At 37.7% G+C, this 19127-nt stretch overlaps 1 protein-coding gene across 4 annotated transcripts in view; it reads right to left on the bottom strand.

Annotated features, from left to right (window-relative positions):
• Positions 1-19127, bottom strand: part of myt1la (myelin transcription factor 1-like, a) — a 157990-nt gene that overhangs the window by 24619 nt on the left and 114244 nt on the right. For all 4 annotated transcript variants that reach the window (XM_088934923.1, XM_088934915.1, XM_088934898.1 and 1 more), the window contains 5 exons: positions 12795-12929; positions 5882-5972; positions 3036-3143; positions 2409-2620; positions 1267-1517 (listed from right to left, as the gene is read on the bottom strand). In XM_088934923.1, coding sequence (XP_088791049.1) covers positions 1267-1517; positions 2409-2620; positions 3036-3143; positions 5882-5972; positions 12795-12929 — 797 coding nt within the window. The remainder of the gene's footprint in view (positions 1-1266; positions 1518-2408; positions 2621-3035; positions 3144-5881; positions 5973-12794; positions 12930-19127) is intronic.

Below are 19127 nucleotides of genomic sequence, written 5' to 3' on the forward strand. Positions count from 1 at the left end.
TCCCAGAGCTACAGTTGATAGAGATGTGCAGTGATGACAGAGGAAAGCCCCATGCTCAGCCACTGTTATTGAGCGGACATTGAAAGTATGCAGTAAGAAAACCAGTGGCAATAAAATGGAGACTTCAGTGCCACTATTCATTACATTACATGACTCCACCAGTCATTAAATTACCCTTGCAAATTGCCATTTTTGCTCAGTGCTTTTCTTCAGAGCTACATACCAAACTGAATATACAGTATAGGAAAGGCACCAAGTTAGATTTTCGCTTATGAAAAGACACGAAAACAAACACTGAACACAAATTTAATTTCCAAGGCTTCTTCCTACTGAGTTATTTGGCATCACTCTCCTCTCTTGAGAATAGTGACAGAACAATAACAGAAGTGCAAAAAGTCAGTAGGGAAAGGAAATTCCTTGCTGAAGGCAGCTCCTACTGTTCTGTGTATGGCTTTATGCTTTGTGAAAGCAGAATTATCTTTCCCAGAACAATGCTGTCAACATCAATACGAGACGGCCATTTGTATTCTGTTTTACATTTACAGGATCAGCTTATTTTGGCTGATAATACAGGGATATGCTCCTTTATCTTTTATAAATGACATATTTGGCTCATTGTGTGCTGCTACTATTCCCTACTTCCTGCTGATATTCAGATCTGATTTGAAATAAAAAAGTCCCCCTGAGCTTGATAGTTAAAATACAGTAATAGCAATCTTTAAGGACTACGTGCAAGCCTAGAATCCTTTCTTCTTTTCTTATAATTATTCATATTTCCATACACAACAACCACCCAAGAAAGCAGCTCCTTTATCAGGGTATGACACAATTCCAGTAAAGAAACATAAAAACTTCTGTATTCAGGCAGCCAATGGATGCCACAGATAATTTAATTTACCAGCCTTTGACTTATTTCAGGTTAGCACAGGTTATATTTAAGAGGTGCATGACAAGACCAGTATTGTACAGTACACGTAAGGTCGCTAAAAATGTAACCTGGGATGAAATCAAGCTGCATGACAGCTTTATGATTAAAAAATGTATGTTGTCTCATCACATGTTGTCAGGATAACTTATACAACACTGGAACCCCCCGCCCCCCCCACACACACATACAGTATGTAAACACCCCTCCCAATCAGAATTAATCATCTATCGCTGCAGCTCTGGGCTCTCGAGGTTAGATGTGAAGCAAATCATCATAAAGAAAGAGTGGCTGAAATATGCCAAGAGTGCTAACGCACTAAGCGTGTGGAAGAGCTTTACCCCAGAGCAGAGATCCTGAGGCTTGGTGGAGAGGTTCTGAGGCATCTCCCGGCAGCGCGTGGAGAGGTTGAGGATTGCAGTGGCTGCCATGTGGGCGGCCTCCATGTCGTGGGTGTAGTCGAAGCTGCTCTTGCTGCACGTACTGCTGGCACTGCTGCCTCCTCCACAGCTCATGCTGCTGCTGCTGCTGCTGGGAGCGTAGCTGCTTGTCGTGCTGCTGGCTGAACTGGAGTTTTTACAGTACCGCTTGGCTGCAAGGACAGGCAACACGCGCAGCACTGTCAACAGCATGTGCTGCAGACACACCAACCCCCCCAAAACATACCCAACGACTTAAATATTATACCACAGATTTATTCATTTATACACATACACCCACCAGAGTCTATCATTACCATACGAACAGTTCCATCTTGAGTGCTGCTATATTAAATCTGTGGTAAGGTGAGAGAGGTGCTTTATAAAATGAATTTCAACAACAAGCACAGCCTCAGAGCTCTATCTTTCGAGAATGTAAGTTCTGAATTTTAAACACAATAAAAGCTGCCATAGAGAACGTGAGATCGGAGGCTTGCTTAACCAGCATTGTAATCAGAAACTGTTTAATTAGATAGGAATTTTGTTTTCTAATGAAGCAAGAGGCAGTGGGCATCTATATTCTGTCATGGGTTATAGTGAAATGCCATTAACAATTAAAGAAAAAAGCAAAAGAAGATATAAAGGGGAAAAAATCTTTCTCACTGTTGTATGTTACATCAGTACTTTTGTATGCTACTCTTTCAGGAATCATTAGTTAATTCAGAAAACATTAACCATTTTGGATTCAAAAAATATATTCTTGCTGTTGTTACACATAAAATAAAATTTCTGTTCTTTTTATATACTATAATGTGGTGTATATCTCACCACTTCTATTCTTATGATGCCAACTACTGTATTTTTCATTTCTTCTTCTCACTCTTATACAAAAAAATGAGCAAGTATACTGTAAGTCGTTAACTAACCCTCTTGCACTGGTGAAGAATAGGACAACAGACATTTATTACAATTTTATCATTTATGAGTGATTTTTAATCTGCTCAACAGTGTTATATTTAGCATTCCTTCCAGTAATCTGCACAATTAAAATATATAGTTCATACCATCGTATCCTTTAGGAGACCCATCCCTGCCTTGGACCTTGGGTGCAATGGCTCGTTTCCCGTAGACGTGGTTGTCATAGCTGTTGTAATCAAAGGTAGTCTTGGAATACTTCTCTAACTCCTTTGCCAGGTTAGAGCGAGGTGTCGTTGTGGAGACATTATTTTTGTAACCATACTGTGGAATTTCCAGCTGTTTTACAAAGCACATAGGCCTGGAAAATAAACCATTATGTGTTGTATAGAAATAAGACAGCTGTTGCACTATTATTTTTTAACACCTAAAACAATAATGTGAAGTGCAATTTTAAATGATAAAATAAGTGTTCCTTAAATTAAGATGAATGTGTAAGTTATACAAAAGCAATTGAATAGGTAATATCATTCTTATTGCTAATTCTTCTTCAGATTTGTATTAATAGTAGTTAACAGTAATAGTATTAGTAGTAGAATTTTGAACAAGAAAGCTGGAAAATTCTCTCAGATGCATTGGGAATACACTGCAAAATGTTTGTAACTATTATAATATGCCGAATTTAGTGCAGTATTGTTGTCATCATACAAACAATTCAAAGGTATGGATCACTTCTTTCAGTAAAAAAAATGTGAACAAAAGAATAGATGCAATACCTTAAAACCCGGTCCGAAGCTTGGTTGGATTTTGTTCCATCACAGGTCTGATGCTTTTCTTGAGCCTTTGCCAACTTCTCTGCAGCAGCGATGGGACACCCAGAGAGGCTGCAACAGCATTAGCACAATTGAATTGTGCTGCCAAGGGGACGGCTCTAGAACAGTGCTTACTCAATTACATTTCCTAACACACCACACATTTAAGCTTCTGAAGGACTCGTTGTTGAATACAGAAACCCTTGTTTACATGACTGTACTGTATGTAGCACCCTTGGATGCATCTGACTATATAGAGATAAAATATCCAGCCCATTTGAAGACAGGTATGAGGTTACATACTGTAAAAGCATAGGATGTACAGTATAGAGTGTTATGTAGGGGCCGCGTGGAGTAATGTTTAGGGCTTGGGACGCAGCAGGCAGGTTGTGGGTCCAGGCCCTTCATACAGACACTGCTGTTTGAGCAAAGTACTTTACCCCAGTCATGGCTGTTGTGGATGTCTGGGAAACATCATCAAGAGAATGGTTCTGTTTTCGTAGTATTGTATGAAAGAATAGAATGTTTCTGTTCCCCATGACAAAGACTGAAGGTCTCCTAGTGCTTCAATAACCATGTTCAGGGCAGTGGCGTGGGATAATGGTTGGGGGCTCTACACTCATTACTGGAAGGCTGTGGGTAAAACTCATGTGGGACTCATGTGGGACAGTTGTAGTTGACACTTGCTGTTGTTCCTGTGAGCTTGGTATTTTGTTCCCATTCCTCTACTAGCATACCCTGATGTTTAAATGGTAAACTTCTCAACTGTTATTGTAAGTAAGAATTTGGCCTCAGCTGAGTTTTCTAATGAAATCAATGTTTAATTAATGTAAGTAACTATAGAAATTAAGGAGATGATGTCATCGACCTGGCTCCCCCTGGCATCTGTCACAGACTCTCATCACCTGGCGAGTCAGAGTAGCTGGAGTCGGTTGACAGCTGAGCCTTTCGATTTGTGCTTTCCCTGTGCCTGGCTTAGCATGTTTTCTGACCCCATCTTTGGTCCTGACCATGTCTCAGGATCACCCCTTTGCCTTTGTTAACTGCATCACTGACTTGAACTTGATAGTCTTACTCGATCTCAACTCCAGGATTCACTGTTGTTTCTCTCCCGGTTTTGATCCTTGCCTGAACCACCATGGACTTGAACTGTGTTTGCCCGCACCACACTCTGGATCCCTGACCTGTTGCAGCACTGAGCACTACATTTCCCTGTGTGTGTGGCGACTCGGTTTTGCGAGCCTGCAAGCAGCCTGCTCCCCTGCTCCAGAGTGTGCGATCCCTCCCCCTCTGGTCTCAGTAACACGCAGCTCTGGGCTATTCCCTCTGTGCTGTTTGCAGGCTCCACAACTCAGCCGCCTCTCACCTAGCACTTGGGTTCTCTAACACTTCCACCACAGGAGTGTGTAAGACTACACTAGAACTTAATTTTAAAGTTTTGGATTTATTATAGCATCTGTTTTTCGATCATTCCTTCTTCCCTGCACTTGTAACTAACAATCTTTTGAATCTGTTACAAAGTCACATAAGCTTCTGCCATAAAAAAACGATATATGTATATATCAACTTGAGCTTTTAATTACAACACAGAGTCTCTTCATGTGGCCAGCTGTTGGGGCTTTGGTGAAAACTCATTTTAAAGATGGATCACATTTGTACACTGTGGGGTAACACAACATACAGTAATGTCTGTATTAACCCCAAGGCGCTCACATACATCCTAGCCAATTACATTATATTCCTTATTTTCGTTTCACAAAGACTTCATTTTTACAATTGTTTTCATTTTTACATTTTTGTGTGTGGGATTTCTGCAGCAGTTCTCTTAATAAATGAACATACAGAAAACAATTACACTGAGCACCTAAATCTAACGCATTTCTAAGCTGACACAGAACTAAAGCCTTGCTTTTTAGTCGTAGCTAACTAAGGGGATGTGGGATGACTGAAGAGGCACTACTTGTCTGTTAGTCGGGTTTCCATGACAGTAGTGGGAAGAAATATAAAGGTACAAAGTTTTGCTGTTCTTAGCTTTGTTTTTCGTTATTACTTCTAACAACTGTAATTTCACTGCAGCTCCCTAAGGAGATGTTCTATATATCATTGCCTAAAGCGACTGCTGGCAGAATGCAAGAGAGTAGGGGGTGAATTCAAACTCCTAGTGCAGATCAGCTGCAGTTCTGTGATCTGCTGGGGGCACTTGAGACTTCAGAGGCCTGCTCCACACATTTGTACCAGTGTTCCAGGGAAGTGTTAATAGCAAGAGCTACACCACATCCCATAGCATCTGCCAAGTGTGACAGTCTTCCAGAAACTTGCTACATCACTGGACTGGTTGCACTCTCAAATGCGACACCTAAGCAATACCATTGTTTGCTGGGTCCTTGCCTTAAAATGGCTCATAAAGTGTTGTTAATTTTTTTAACTTTACAGGTTCCTATAATTTTTTTAATGTGTTTTCATTAATGTTACATAAAAAAACACATACTTCTGAAGTTGTTGACTTGTAATCACACCTTAATCTTCAGCGACTTTTACATGAAATCACAAGATCATCACTGAGATTTGGCAGTCCTAATTCAGAGTGGTAAACTAAAGTCACTGTTAATGTATCAGAAATATTGTTAATGCGAGAAACTCTGACAAGAAGCATCGGTCAATATAATTGGTATTAGATCCCAGTACTAGGATTAAGAAAAGAAACCAAATAATTATTTTTTTGATTAAGATAAGTCAATGATTTAACAACAATAAAAAGGGGCTGTGTAGAGTAACATTTGTAAATGCCCATGGAATCTCAAAACACTTACCTTCTATGGGAGTTCCTGTTGCTATTAACATGACCTCGTCCTGTGCAGCCAGGTGTAGGGCACTTAAGAACATTTTCATACATTGCAAGAACTTGACAGAGAAAGAGTGGAAGATAAAATGTGTAGAATAGGGGAGGTTAGCAGTCCCAGAAATAGCTAATTAGATTAGTTTGTGAACGGTTAAGATCGTTAGCATTACGTAAACACAACATTTAAAGCAGTAAGAACAGAGGAAAAGATCAACCTAAGCATGCAAAGTGCCAAGCATAAAGAAGCATAAAGAACATTGGAAAATCAGAGGGCTGAGCAGAATAGACCCAAAAAGTATTTTCATATTCAAGTAGGTACAGTAGCTGCATCAGCATACATAGGCTGCAAAGGAACAGGTAAATGATTATTCCATGCTAAAAAGAAAACAGCTACAATGTTTTGGCTGTGGGGCCTTTTTCAGCCTTCTTCTGACAGCTGAAGAAGGCTCCACAGCCACAAAGTTGTGTCTCTTTTCTTTTCAGCACGGAATAAACCTTTACCTGTTCCTTTGTATTTTCATATTGTCTTTTTTGTTTTCGACCTGTTAGTATACCAAATTGAATAAGACCAATAGTGCATATACGATATTTATAACTGTATACATTTGTCAGTTTTACTAATTTTACACATACGGTACTGCATGTCAGTGTCTAATGCAATAAACGTAAATGCGAAACTGTTTCTGAACACATTCTGTGAAATATGTTCATTCTGAGCTGCAGAAATGTTCCACACATCTAAGAAAAGAACTGCAAGATGATACAAATCAGGCAAAATCTGTATTTGCAAGTTGCTCTACTGTATATCTATATCTGTAAGAAAAGGTACTATGTATGTACTGTTACTACCTATTCTGGTGTATCCATTACAGGGACCAATTAATTAAGCAAAATAATTGATTGGGATGCCATAAGTGGATTAATGTATGAGATTCAGTTAAATACTGCACCCCTGGCAATTAGGTCCTAATCCATAACATCAAACTCTGTCATAGTAAAAAATATTTGCAGACACCCAGAGAAGTACATCTCAGCTTCTGTTTTCTTTCAGCACATGAAGGAAGTGAAGGGAAGTCACCCTAAAATAACATCTTTACACATTCAATCTCACTTCATCATTATCACATCTTTAGACTGTAACATTCATCTTCATATTTGTGTATAGCTATTAATTAAAAAGCAGCAGACCTACATGTAATTGAAGACACCATACCACCTATCCACCATACAGGGATAGAATATTCTGCGGATTTAGATGCCATGGGTAGATTAGGCATTCTCTTATATATGACAAATAGTCATAACTCAGGTGGTCGATAAATCTCTATGGCCTGGACTAAGTTCTGCTGGTTAATGTTCGATAAAGTATATCTCCAAAATAATTTCGAAGGAATTTATTGATGCTGAACCTTATTTCCTTTTTCTCCCACTCTCACTGCTCCCCTCCCCCATATTAAGTTAACAAGTTAAAAGGTGACACTGAGTGGAAAAGTAGCAGTATCATCACATTTCAAATTTAACATATTTTCTTATTACATCATATTAATGATACCTTAACTTATATGGGGGAGCATGCTGTCATGACCTATCAAGGTGCAGTGAGTCATCAATCACTCAAGAATATTATAACACAAGCAATGTTAAAAATAAGTTGGGGGCAACTGCTTAATCTTTTTATTCTAATGTTGATCTTACGATCCTGAAGATCTCACTGAACAATTCATGAAGAATTCTTAGCAACTGGAAAATGTGTTCCACACAGCCGCAACTCTCTGAAAAGAAGTTCCACCACACTTGTGCTAGTATGTCCTTGTTATATTGTTGAGTAAAGCAGTTCATTGAGTTGTCTCTGTCAGCAGTCTTCAGGATTGTATTAAGCAATCTGATCATCTCCTTTTCTTTAAGACTAAAAATATTCCTTCAACCTGTGTAAATGAGATTTTTTTGGAGAGCAAGAATTATAGATACTTTTTTCCAAGATTTTTGTTGTAAATTTGTAACAAACTGTATTCTAAATGAAATCTTGAAATCACATTGTATATTTGTTAGAACAACAACAATCATAATTTTTTCATTGCTTACCCCCCGTCAACATAATTTACAATGAAATATTAATATTACATTATTAACAACGTTTGTTGGTCGTTTTCAAAATAAAAGGAGTAGAGACAGGATCTACAAAGCTTTTCAATAAATACATAAAAGACTTCACTCCATGAAATACACTCCATGAACTAATTTGGATTTGCCACAACAAAGGGGGTTGCAATCAAAACATTTTAGCTTTTGATTTACTGTGCAGTTTGTGTTGGCATGTACAGTAACTTTTTACACCAATAAAAATACTCAGTCTCAGCATTAGTGTTCTAACCAAAATGTTTGTTAAAAAAGCATATGCATCATTTGTAATTCAAAAATTTGACATCAGTGGGAAGGGGTGAATGTTTTTGCAAGGCATTCTATGTATGCTGCACATATTGTTCATGACAATTCATCTAGCCACTAAATTTTTCCCTGACAATTTTTCCCCACAGACAAGGGCAATTTACATCTATTTCTTTACCACTATAGTTCCAAAATGTGACTCTCATAGCAGGTGATTCTAGTTGCAAAGGAACTTTCTCTGAGTGCAAAATGATCTCTATAGTCCTGATGAGTCCGGTTAGACCCAAATAATTGGTTGAGCACCACTGGGCTATAATTGGGATTAATTTACCAGTGCTCTTTTAGCTTTTCAGCAAAAATGTGAATTGCTGGGGGCACACAGTCTTGCAGTAATGTCTCAGAGACTCAGTGCTGCTCCAATTGGCATTAACTCTCTTGAGAGGTACTGTGCAATTTGCATCTTGTCAAACGACAAATACCTCTGCAGGTGGGCATGTCAGAGGTGTATGTCTGTGTGCCTCATTCTCTCCTGAGTGGCGCAAGAGTTACTGACATAAAGATAGGTCATTTACAGCTGGTGATTTCAGATTTGGTTGACAAAAAAAGAAAAAATTGATTTTTTAAATTTAAACAGAAGGATCAACAAATCATTACACACTATAAAAAATTGGTACCAGTATTATGCACCTTATTGTTGGCATGATCATTGCCTCATTGTTGCAATAGGACAAATATCTAGATTTTTAGTAAGAATTTTGTCATTTTTTTATGTACAAAAGGGGAACAAGATTGAATGATAATACTGTCCATTTGGACTGTCCATTTGGACTGTTCCTTTGCCCCTTATCCTTTCCTCTCTGGCTCCCCTTTTCCAACATTTGTAACCCCCTCCCCCATAAAAGCAGGAGAGACTCCTGCTCACTCTCATCCTGCCTGGAATCATTCAGGAGCAGAATCTCTCTCTCTTGTTCTCTTCTCCCTGCTCTTCCTACTCCCCATGAACAGCACACCCGCTGTCAATAAAAGGGCAACAACGCTTCCTCACCAGTCAGAGCAACAGCCTCCTTGCATTCCTCCTTCCATTAACAGCCTAAACACTCCCAATGTCACAATGCCTTACCAGGAATAAAAAATATCTTCCTACAAAAGTATATTTAATAACAAAGCAACTTAACCATCACACTACTGTTGAAATTGTATTGTGGAAACATTTCTGAAGTATTTTAAGCTCAGAGCCATCTCAATATCAATAACTAAACACATACTATAGCCTTTTGAACAATACTGGTTTCCTGAAATAAACAATACAATACAATGATACCATATGTGTTTGTCTACTTTACATACAGTATATAGTGAGAGAATTTGTAAGGGGGGAAGAAGGGTATATTTTTAATCTTTCTTGTATTATGAGTCTACAATATTTATGTACTCATGATTATTGTTGGTCTGGGGTATCCAAAGGATTATCATGAAAAGTGAAATAATTGAATGTAATGAATGATCGCTGGGTCGAATTCTCATGACAAGCCATTGACATCTTTTGTCATGTGGACAGCTCCTTACATACCTGTTTGCCAGCAACTCTATTTTGCACCTTTTCGATGTTCATATTGTGCGTTCTTAGAAGATGTTTGCAAGCTACTCGGGCCAAGTGTGACTTGGCAAACAACAGATGGCTGAAATATGACAGATTGTCCAGAATCAGAAGTTTGGAATCAGTCCCTGGTTCAGTCTTTGCTTTTGGTTTTAGTCTGTGTTTGTTTACCTATCCATCCATTTTCTAACCACTTCTTCCAATTCAGGTTTGCTGGGGAGCCAGAGCCTATCCTGAAGCACAGACTCTGGATCAGATGTCAGTCCATCGCAGGGCACACACAGACACAAACACTCACACACTCACACCTGCGCCAGTTAACCTACAGTACCAGTATGTCTTCTGACCGTGGGAAGAAACCAGAGTGCTTGGAGGAAAACCATCCAAACACGTGGAGAACATACAAGCTCCACACTGTATTTGCTTTATGCTCAAGTAAAAATAGCACACATTTGTTTAGAAAAATATTTGTTTTCAGACGTTCCTACTTATTGGTTTACCATTGGGCTTAAGGCATGTCCAATTCACTGAAACTAATGTGGTCCACAATACAAAAACTGTGCTTTGAAACCTGAATATGTAAAAATAAACATAATAACAAGTTAGAAAGTCTGAACAAATTTAAAAAGTACAAAATGCAGTGATTAATAAAACTGTTCTTGAGTTGTCAATAAGAACACCTGAAGTAAAGCTGAAACAGTGTGTATTTTTCTTTAGGCACAATATCTGAAAGTTTAACTCAGCACCTTGAAGGGACTCTTAAGATCCTTAATAAAAAAAGGATCGAGTTCATGAAAAAACATGACAGGGTGACAGAGGTAAACAGAGAAATCATAAACTGGAAATCAATTGGAGTATGAAACAGGAGTACTAAATTACTTACTAGGCAAAGTTAACGCTTTGTAGCCTGATTTCATCAGATCTCATAAACAAAGCAGGAGTAGATTCGCTTAATACTGGGATAGGAATAAAACTAGGTTACTGCAATAAGTGCCGCTGATGGATCAGTAGGTAACATTCTTTCCTCAGTACCAGAATCTCCCAATGAATGTCCCACCCAGTAGGGTGACCAGGGGAAATGTGCTGTAGGAGGTTTTGTATTCTGCTGAGATATTAAATCTCTAGTTCTGACATTCTGACTATTACAAATATCATGGCAAGGTTTGAAAGGGGAGACAATTCCAGGGTCTTCGCTAAACTCCGCAGTGTGATTGTACAATCTGGCCTACAACAACAACAGAAACATTGATATTAATAATAAACATGGGCGGCTCAGTGGGGCAATGCAGAGCATTGGTGCCTTGGCGCTGGGGCCCTGGGTTACATTTCAGACTTGGGTGCTATCTGCATGGAGTTTGTACTGTATGTTCTACCCATATTTGTGTGGGTTTCCTCCAGGTTCTCCGATTTCCACAGACTGCTAGGTTAATTGGCTTCTGTGAAAATTTGCCCTAGGTGTGTGTAGGTGTGTGGGTGTCTGCGTGTCTAAGTTTGAGTCTGTGTGTCTGCCCTGCGATGGACTGGTGCATGCCTGTCTTCCAAAGATTTTGGCAGAAGACAGAAAAAATGCTTTAATATTTTTAGACTTTTCCTTTTACTTCCAAAGGAAGCCACAGGGGAGGTGCTTCACCCCATTTCCTCCAGTCCACCCAGTGTTTTCTGGGAGTCAGCAATAAACTTCAATAAACTTCTGCCTGTTAAGCCTCTAGGCTCAAGTATGGACTGTGTGTGTTTATTGTCAACATGAGTTAAATACTTAGATGGCTGCAAAAATGTGACTTCTATGAAAAATGTTATCAACCTAAATTTGCATCAAGAAAATGAAGTGACAGGTTAAATTGTTCCAGAGTTAATAAACGTTCAGCTTAATCTTTTTCAGATGTGTGTGCTCCGTGTCACTATTATGATCATAGGCTGTTTTAGAAAGCCTTTAATGGAGTTTGGACTAAGAGTTTTTGAAACAGGCAAAATAAACTGCCAGTTTCAATAATTAAGAAGAACCAGATCAGAATGAAAATTCCTTCTTATGAGAGTTTTTTTTTAATAAAACTGATTCTGCACTGCTTTCAGGACAATAGAATGGTGCTTATAATTTTATGAGTAAGACCTTGTAAGCCCTGAATTTCCATTGCTTTAAATATTTGTCAATATTACGCTCATACCTACAGCACAAGTACAAGTGACAGCATTGTTTTGCTTCAAAGAGATCTTGTAGAAATTAAAAAGTGAACTAACATATTTTGTTGAACCTATGACTTTGAATTCTGAGTTTACATAATTCCTTTTGCAATTCCTTTTGCAAAACTAAATATGAAGCATACAGGTATTTTAATTGTTATAATAAAATATTGCAATCTGTAGTGTACTATAGAAAGAACTGATGTAAGGTGATGCAAAGCAAACTATTTCAGTATTTTAATTTTAACTTCAAGAAACAGTAAAAGCTCATATGCCAGTTTAGTGGGGACTAGCAAGATAAAGCAGAGTAAAGTGTAGTAAAGCACATTGATATCACAGTAAAGGTATTGAGAGGTAATGTAAGGAACACATACTGTGGGAAATCATGAGAAAGCAAAGTATTTGTACGACAGAAGCATAATGAAACTGTGCAAATACAATTCAATTTGACTGTTGTATATTTTCCATAAGACGGGTGCAACATGCACAAACAACATGTCAGGCCAAAAAGACAGAGCCGTGCATGGAAAAGGATAAATTTCAGCACAGGGGGGAAAGAAAATCAGTGCATCAGACTTTTTTTTCATAACCAGGAGTGCAAGAGAAAAAGAAACAACAACATTCAGAAAAAAAAGCAGGGAAACAAAGTACGTTATATATATTTGATACAAAAATATAATAAGTTTTGTCACCTAATTGATAATTATATTTCCTTTCTGCTTACTTTCTGGAGGTACCCTGTCTTTGTGGGGACACCCTGATAAACTCCGATGGTGGGGGTACAGCCCTGTCACGTGGCCCGTCCCATCACATCCCGGCGTTGGGCACTTGCTTTCTTTCTTCTCCGCCCGTGAAGAGTCTAGAATTGGAAACAGGGAGTTGAAGGAAGTCCATATGACAGCAAACATGACCCGTGAAACACCTTCGCTTCTTGTAAGGGCCTTTCACCGGCGACCCTTTTCATGATGGAAAAAGGGAAGGTTGAATCATGGCCCCCCAAAAATGTGAATCCCACAAAAATATTGAGGCAAAATCTGCGGTGTCACCAAAATCAACAAAAACCTTGCACAGCTCCGACGAGTTTCAAATCAACAGGGAATCACGTCATCAAGAACAGTTTAAAAAAGGTGACGTTTTCTACTTTTTGCTTCCATCGCAATTTATGTACGGTACAGTATTCCTGAGGCTTAATCCAGAATAATAAAGTAATGATAAATGTTTCACAAATAAAATCACTATTCTTATATTCTAACTTTGTTAAATTATCAAAATATTATTCATAGGATGCTGTATATATTTACTGCACTATATACTGTATTATGCTTTAATGTGTCAGTTTATTCAAAACCATAAGCAAAAAGTAAGATATTAGTAAAGCATGTTAGCTGGCTAAGTCACAGAACTGTTTCATGAATACTATACATTGCAGACGAATTTAATTTGGCACACATACCAACTGGACTATGGTGAAGGTACTTTTGAGTTTATAATAACAGCATATAATGGAGGACACTAACATCACTTGTTCAGAAGAGGGAGCAAAATGATTTTCTAGGGTATAAGGTCACATGTCATCTTGTATCTACTTTCATTGGCCAACATGTTCCTCAGGATCCTATTTGGAGTATAGTTTCTCAGTACAGGTGCTGGAATGGGCAAGATAAATATGTGAAAATATTGATCAGGAAATGTAATTAAATGTATGCATTCCCGATTAAATGAAATGTAAAAGCATACAGTACAATAATTTTGATGAAAAAAAACAAATTGTAACTAGCAGAGATATCGCAATCTAATAAATTGTATATATTGTATTATTTATAATGTATTGTATATATATCGCATTATTATATATTGTATTATTGTACAGCTGTATTAAATATTTAGATAATTTACTCCAGTATTTACAGCCATGCATCATATGTTACTAAAAAGGAGGGAGGCACGCTGGCACACTGGTTAGCATTGTTGCCATGGAGTGCTGGAGTCCTGGGTTGAATTTGTATTTTCTCCCCAGTTTCTCCCCGTGTTTCTTCTGGGTGCATCTGTAAAAAATGTGGCCCTGGTCTGTGTGTGTGTGTGTGTGTGTGTGTGTGCGTGCCCTGCAATGGACTGGCATCCCATCCAAGGTGTGTCCCACCTTGCATGTTGGGTTAGGCTTCGGCTTCCCTTGCAATCCTGTACTGCATTAAATGGTATTGAAAATGGATGTATAGATAATAAAAGGTAAAAATGTGATAATAATATGTTGAAAGTATTTGTCCCTACACATATACTGCACACTGTAAATCAATGTCAAGCTTTCAAGACATAAGATTTAAGATTAAACACTGATATTACACACCAAAACAGGAGATTTCTATACAAAACAGAACTCCAATGAATATATTACAAATTTATAGTGTGACACAGTGGCGAAAATTCACTTTTCACTGTGATACCGCTGTTCACCACCAGAGGATCTTGACATTGAGAATGCATTTTCTTATTAAACAACATGGGTGTCCCTAATTGGGAACCCTATATTAAATGCTCACGCGGCTGGTGTGGCGTTCGTCTCAGACGCACGCCAAAAGCCTTACCGATTAGGTGCTAACTCATTCTCCCTAAAGAGAATCATTTTCTCCTTGTCTCTAGCAAGTCTCTGTTCTTCCTATCAATTCTTGCATACTTCCCGTGGATCGATTCCACACCAGCACTCTGATCCCAAAAGGGAGTAAAGAAAGTGTACGCTGCTGGTTAAAAGCATGGGCAGACCTCACCCATTATCACAATAGGTTTTGCAAAGGTTAAATACAGTATGCAGTGATAAAAGAACACATGTTTAAGTTCCTACAATAAAGATAAAGTTAATATACAGTGTATGCAAACTTCCTGCACAGGATTCCTCAAGATGTGACAGCATTATAGTTTAGCAGAAAATGAATGCAAGTACATAACATGATCCATTCAGAGCAACTGACTTAATTCACACTGTTCTTCTGTCATGATCTGAAAATTAACTAGCCTACATACTGTAAAAGCTATAGTGAGCGTATCTAATCTGGAATGTACAGTAGGATACTTTCTAATTATTGAAGATCTGCAGGAAGCATATGCACTGACCAGGCCAGAAAACTCATCAGGCTGAAATATTTTAAAGGAAACTATAAATAAAAATATACCTGCATGTACCAAATCTGACTGCTTCATGTTTAGTAGAATTATTAGGTACATTTTAATCCAATACTTGTGAAGATCAACAACCATGGAATAATACATCAGACATTTAAGGATTTACATATTTACATTTACTTAATCAGTTGAAGATAAAGCCAAATTTTAATCTCTACAGTAAAATGCTTCTCATCTTGTTCAAAACAATATTTGACTAAAGGATACAAAAAATGTACAGTATATACTGTACTTTTGGCAAAGATACACCCAGCAAATCCACGGGTAAGGTTTTAAATGTACTGCTTTTACATGATCCCCTTTGATTATTTTAATGTCTCTTTCTACTTCAAGTTGCAATTCATTATGTGGTCATTCTCTAAAATAACTCTGCTTTGGGTTATTGTTTTGTAGAAATCTTCATAGTATAAATAGGATTTTATGTTTGAAAGAGTTAAATTTGACCAGAAATGCAATTTCATATTTCACTAAAAATGTGCACTGGGTAAAAGATAACACTGAATAAATGAATCTGTATGAAAAGCTTATCAGTATAGCTTTCTTAATGTATTTGAGGGTGACTATCATTGCTATCTCTTCCACAGTGAGTTTTGCCCCACAGACACATTTCATGAACATATTATGGTCTAAACTCCAACTGCATTAAATTGAGTAGGAGCAATTGTTCAGGTTTCACAGCCATAATGTTTCCAGCAGGAAGCTGTTTAAATTCAGAGCACAGGAAAGCCAGATTCAATAATAAGACTCAAGCTACAACACTTCCACCTCTGAACCCGAATTCAGTGTCTGGACAGACATAAAGATGACTGGCATTGCTTAACCTGAGCTTTCAGTTTCTCACCTAAATAAACATTTGTACAAGTCAACACATTGTGAGCATATTTCAGTAGTTATTGGAATCCACACCTAATACCTTTCTCTTCTTTTTCACTACAAACAGACTCCAATTAACATCTAAAGAACACTTTGGGATAATGGAATACTTTGAAACAGCCATCTGTGCCAGGAATGGATGCAAATACAAGAAGATGCAAATGACTTGAGGTCATTTCTTAGTGCATTTCTTTAAGCAGATCCAGGCAAACAAACCAGTGGTTTCTGGTTTTTTTTTGTAAATACATTGTGATATTTGTGCTACCATCAGTGAAACAAAGATTTTTGAACACATATTTTTGACTTATAATGAAACATAATGCATATTAATATAACAGAACAGGAACAGTGCTTTACACTTACACTTTCCACAAAAACGATATTTCTGCTACAATGCTCCTGTTCCTATGATCTGGTCAGTGTTATGTTATGTTAGGTACAGTAGCTGCATTTGAGGGACTGATTTGACTGCCCAAATTGAAATCGCCAGTTTAGTCTAAACAAAATTTGGCAATTTTTGAATATTTTGGTTTACAGTAATCATCCCTGCGTTTACATGGAGAGAATGGGTTAGTGCACACATAGTTTTCTAAACAGTGCACCTTTCAAGGTACCCAGATTTTGATATGTTACAGGGTCTGTGCTGATTGTCTAAGAGATTAAATGCAAATTGGAGGAAAGTGTGGCACTCGAGAAACTTTGGAGTTGTTTCACTGGGATTTGAGTGAGCTCTGTCCAATTAATACATTTTCTGTTTGTGGCCTAGACATAAAGTATTAAGTAAAAAAATGCTTAACAAAAATAAAAACAGATGATTTGCCATTCTGTTGTATAAAATGCTATCCCACTTTGTCATTTCTTATGTCAAGACACAGTTTTCTTGTGGACGTAGGAAGTCTCAACTTTGCTAAATGATAGCACATCAATTTCTCAAAAAGCAAAAAACCAGACGTGACATTGCCAGTCAATGTGCATAAATATCCAGGCTCAGTCACCCAAACTGAAAGGCCTTTTGCCCTGGCTTTGAGTTTATTTTGGTACTAGCATTTTGAGAGCTATTCTTATCAAAGACAGCAAAAACAAAACATAAAATCGAAGAAAAATGCTGTGCAAGTGATGTTATTTTTCTATTTTCTATATTTCAACTCAAAGAATATGAGAAATGTAATATTCAAATGCTTCATATTCAAGGTAAAGATTGTACCTGCAAGAAGTCAGAATACTGCATTAATAAAACCAATAGAAACTAACATCAGGAACTGTAACATAAAACACCTATAACAACATGCTACACAGCTGTTCCTCAAAACGCAATTAAAGTGTTAACCATTGATATGTAGGTGTAGAAACACATTAGCTCCAGAAATAAAATAAGCAGTGGCTCACAATTGTTTGTGTGGGGAAGGCATTAGTCAGGCAGTGTCCTCACAGCTTGTAGTCTTAGTAATGTTTGTGACTCACTGATCACCTGCAACTCCTGCAGACAGTTCTCAATCTCCCATAAGGCAATGGAAATGAAATGGCTTTGACAGGTGGACATGTCAGAAAACTGTGTCTGCATCCTCATTCTCCCTGTGCAGTGCAGGGGTTATAGACTTAAAGGCAAGTGTTTTGCAACTGGTGAGTCTAATACAGAAAGTGGTGATTCTTGATTTTTTTTTAAAGTAAAAGACTGAAGGACAAGCCATAATTAAGGTGGGAAGAAAAGAGATTAAAGATTACTAAACCTGTTTGAGAGGAGATCCAGTGGTCCATTTTCTAACCTCTTTATCTAACACAAGGTTGAAGGGGAGCTGGAGCCTATCCTAGCAAGCAATGGCTGCAATGCAGGATACAACCTGGACAGGACGCCAGTCTACTGCAGGTCACACACAGACACAAACACAGATACACACACACTCAGAGCAGGGTCAATTTTCCCAGAATTCTGAACCTACCAGTATTTTGGTCTATGGGAGGAAACGAGAGCCCCTGCAGGAAACCCACACGAACACCTGATGTTCATGCAAACTCCACGCAGATGGATTCTATGGTTTGGTGAAGCATAATGAGTTCATGAGAGATATAAATGTTTTTCACAATCAAAGAAATTACTAATTTATTGGTTTTAACCAATTGCCTCATATTTAAAATTAAACCCACTCCTGAGGATATTGTTGCTGAAAAAATAAAATGTAACCTTTTGATGAAGGATCAGATATCATGAAATAACACAATGGTGTCTTGTAATAACGCAATGTTTGTTTTCTTTCTAGCTGTCAAACGTGTTTAATATTAAAAGAAAATAAATTCAATCAAAGGAAATTCCAATATTTTTTTCTGGGACTATTTCATGAGATTCTCATGGCATCTGATATATGAGCTTTCTGTGAAACACTTCACACAAGGAATGTTCACTGTAGGGTAGAAAGATTAAATTACTATAAATGCAAAAAATGAATTGTAAGGGATTACATTAAAGCATATCATTAAAGTGACCCCCTGTAGTTAACATTTGACTTTGGTACTGCTCCTACAGGCAAAATGTCATGCTGACTACTCTGAATATGTCTCTTTTTTGATGCATATTGATTTGGTTGCAAATGGGACCACAATGGTGACAGAAAGATCATCTCTTTAAGAACACAGACAATGAGAATTTCAGTCTTTTCACCCCAACATGTAAAAGCAACACTGATTACCTCTCTAAAAGCAAATGACACAGAAAGATCACTAATTAAATTTTAAATGTGCTGTAACCCAGTATCTTGGTCACTTAGCGCCAGAGTAAAATAAACCCAGACAGAAACACACAGTCCTGTAAATAGATACAGGTTGAAAGTCAGACAAACTCTAAGCGATAAAACAAGAGAAGAAGTGAAGCTGTCTGTTTTATAATGTGATGGTAATGTGTATTTTAATATAAACTGATACAATTAGAAATGCCAAATAGAAATCCAAACATTTTCAGCCATAATTACCATTTTATACCAATTGTTATGATATGGCTGGCAAAAATGTTAGAGCTCAT

This window comes from Atractosteus spatula, chromosome 2 (assembly GCF_055471065.1).
Source record: "Atractosteus spatula isolate fAtrSpa1 chromosome 2, fAtrSpa1.hap1, whole genome shotgun sequence".
Classification (NCBI taxonomy): domain Eukaryota; kingdom Metazoa; phylum Chordata; class Actinopteri; order Semionotiformes; family Lepisosteidae; genus Atractosteus; species Atractosteus spatula.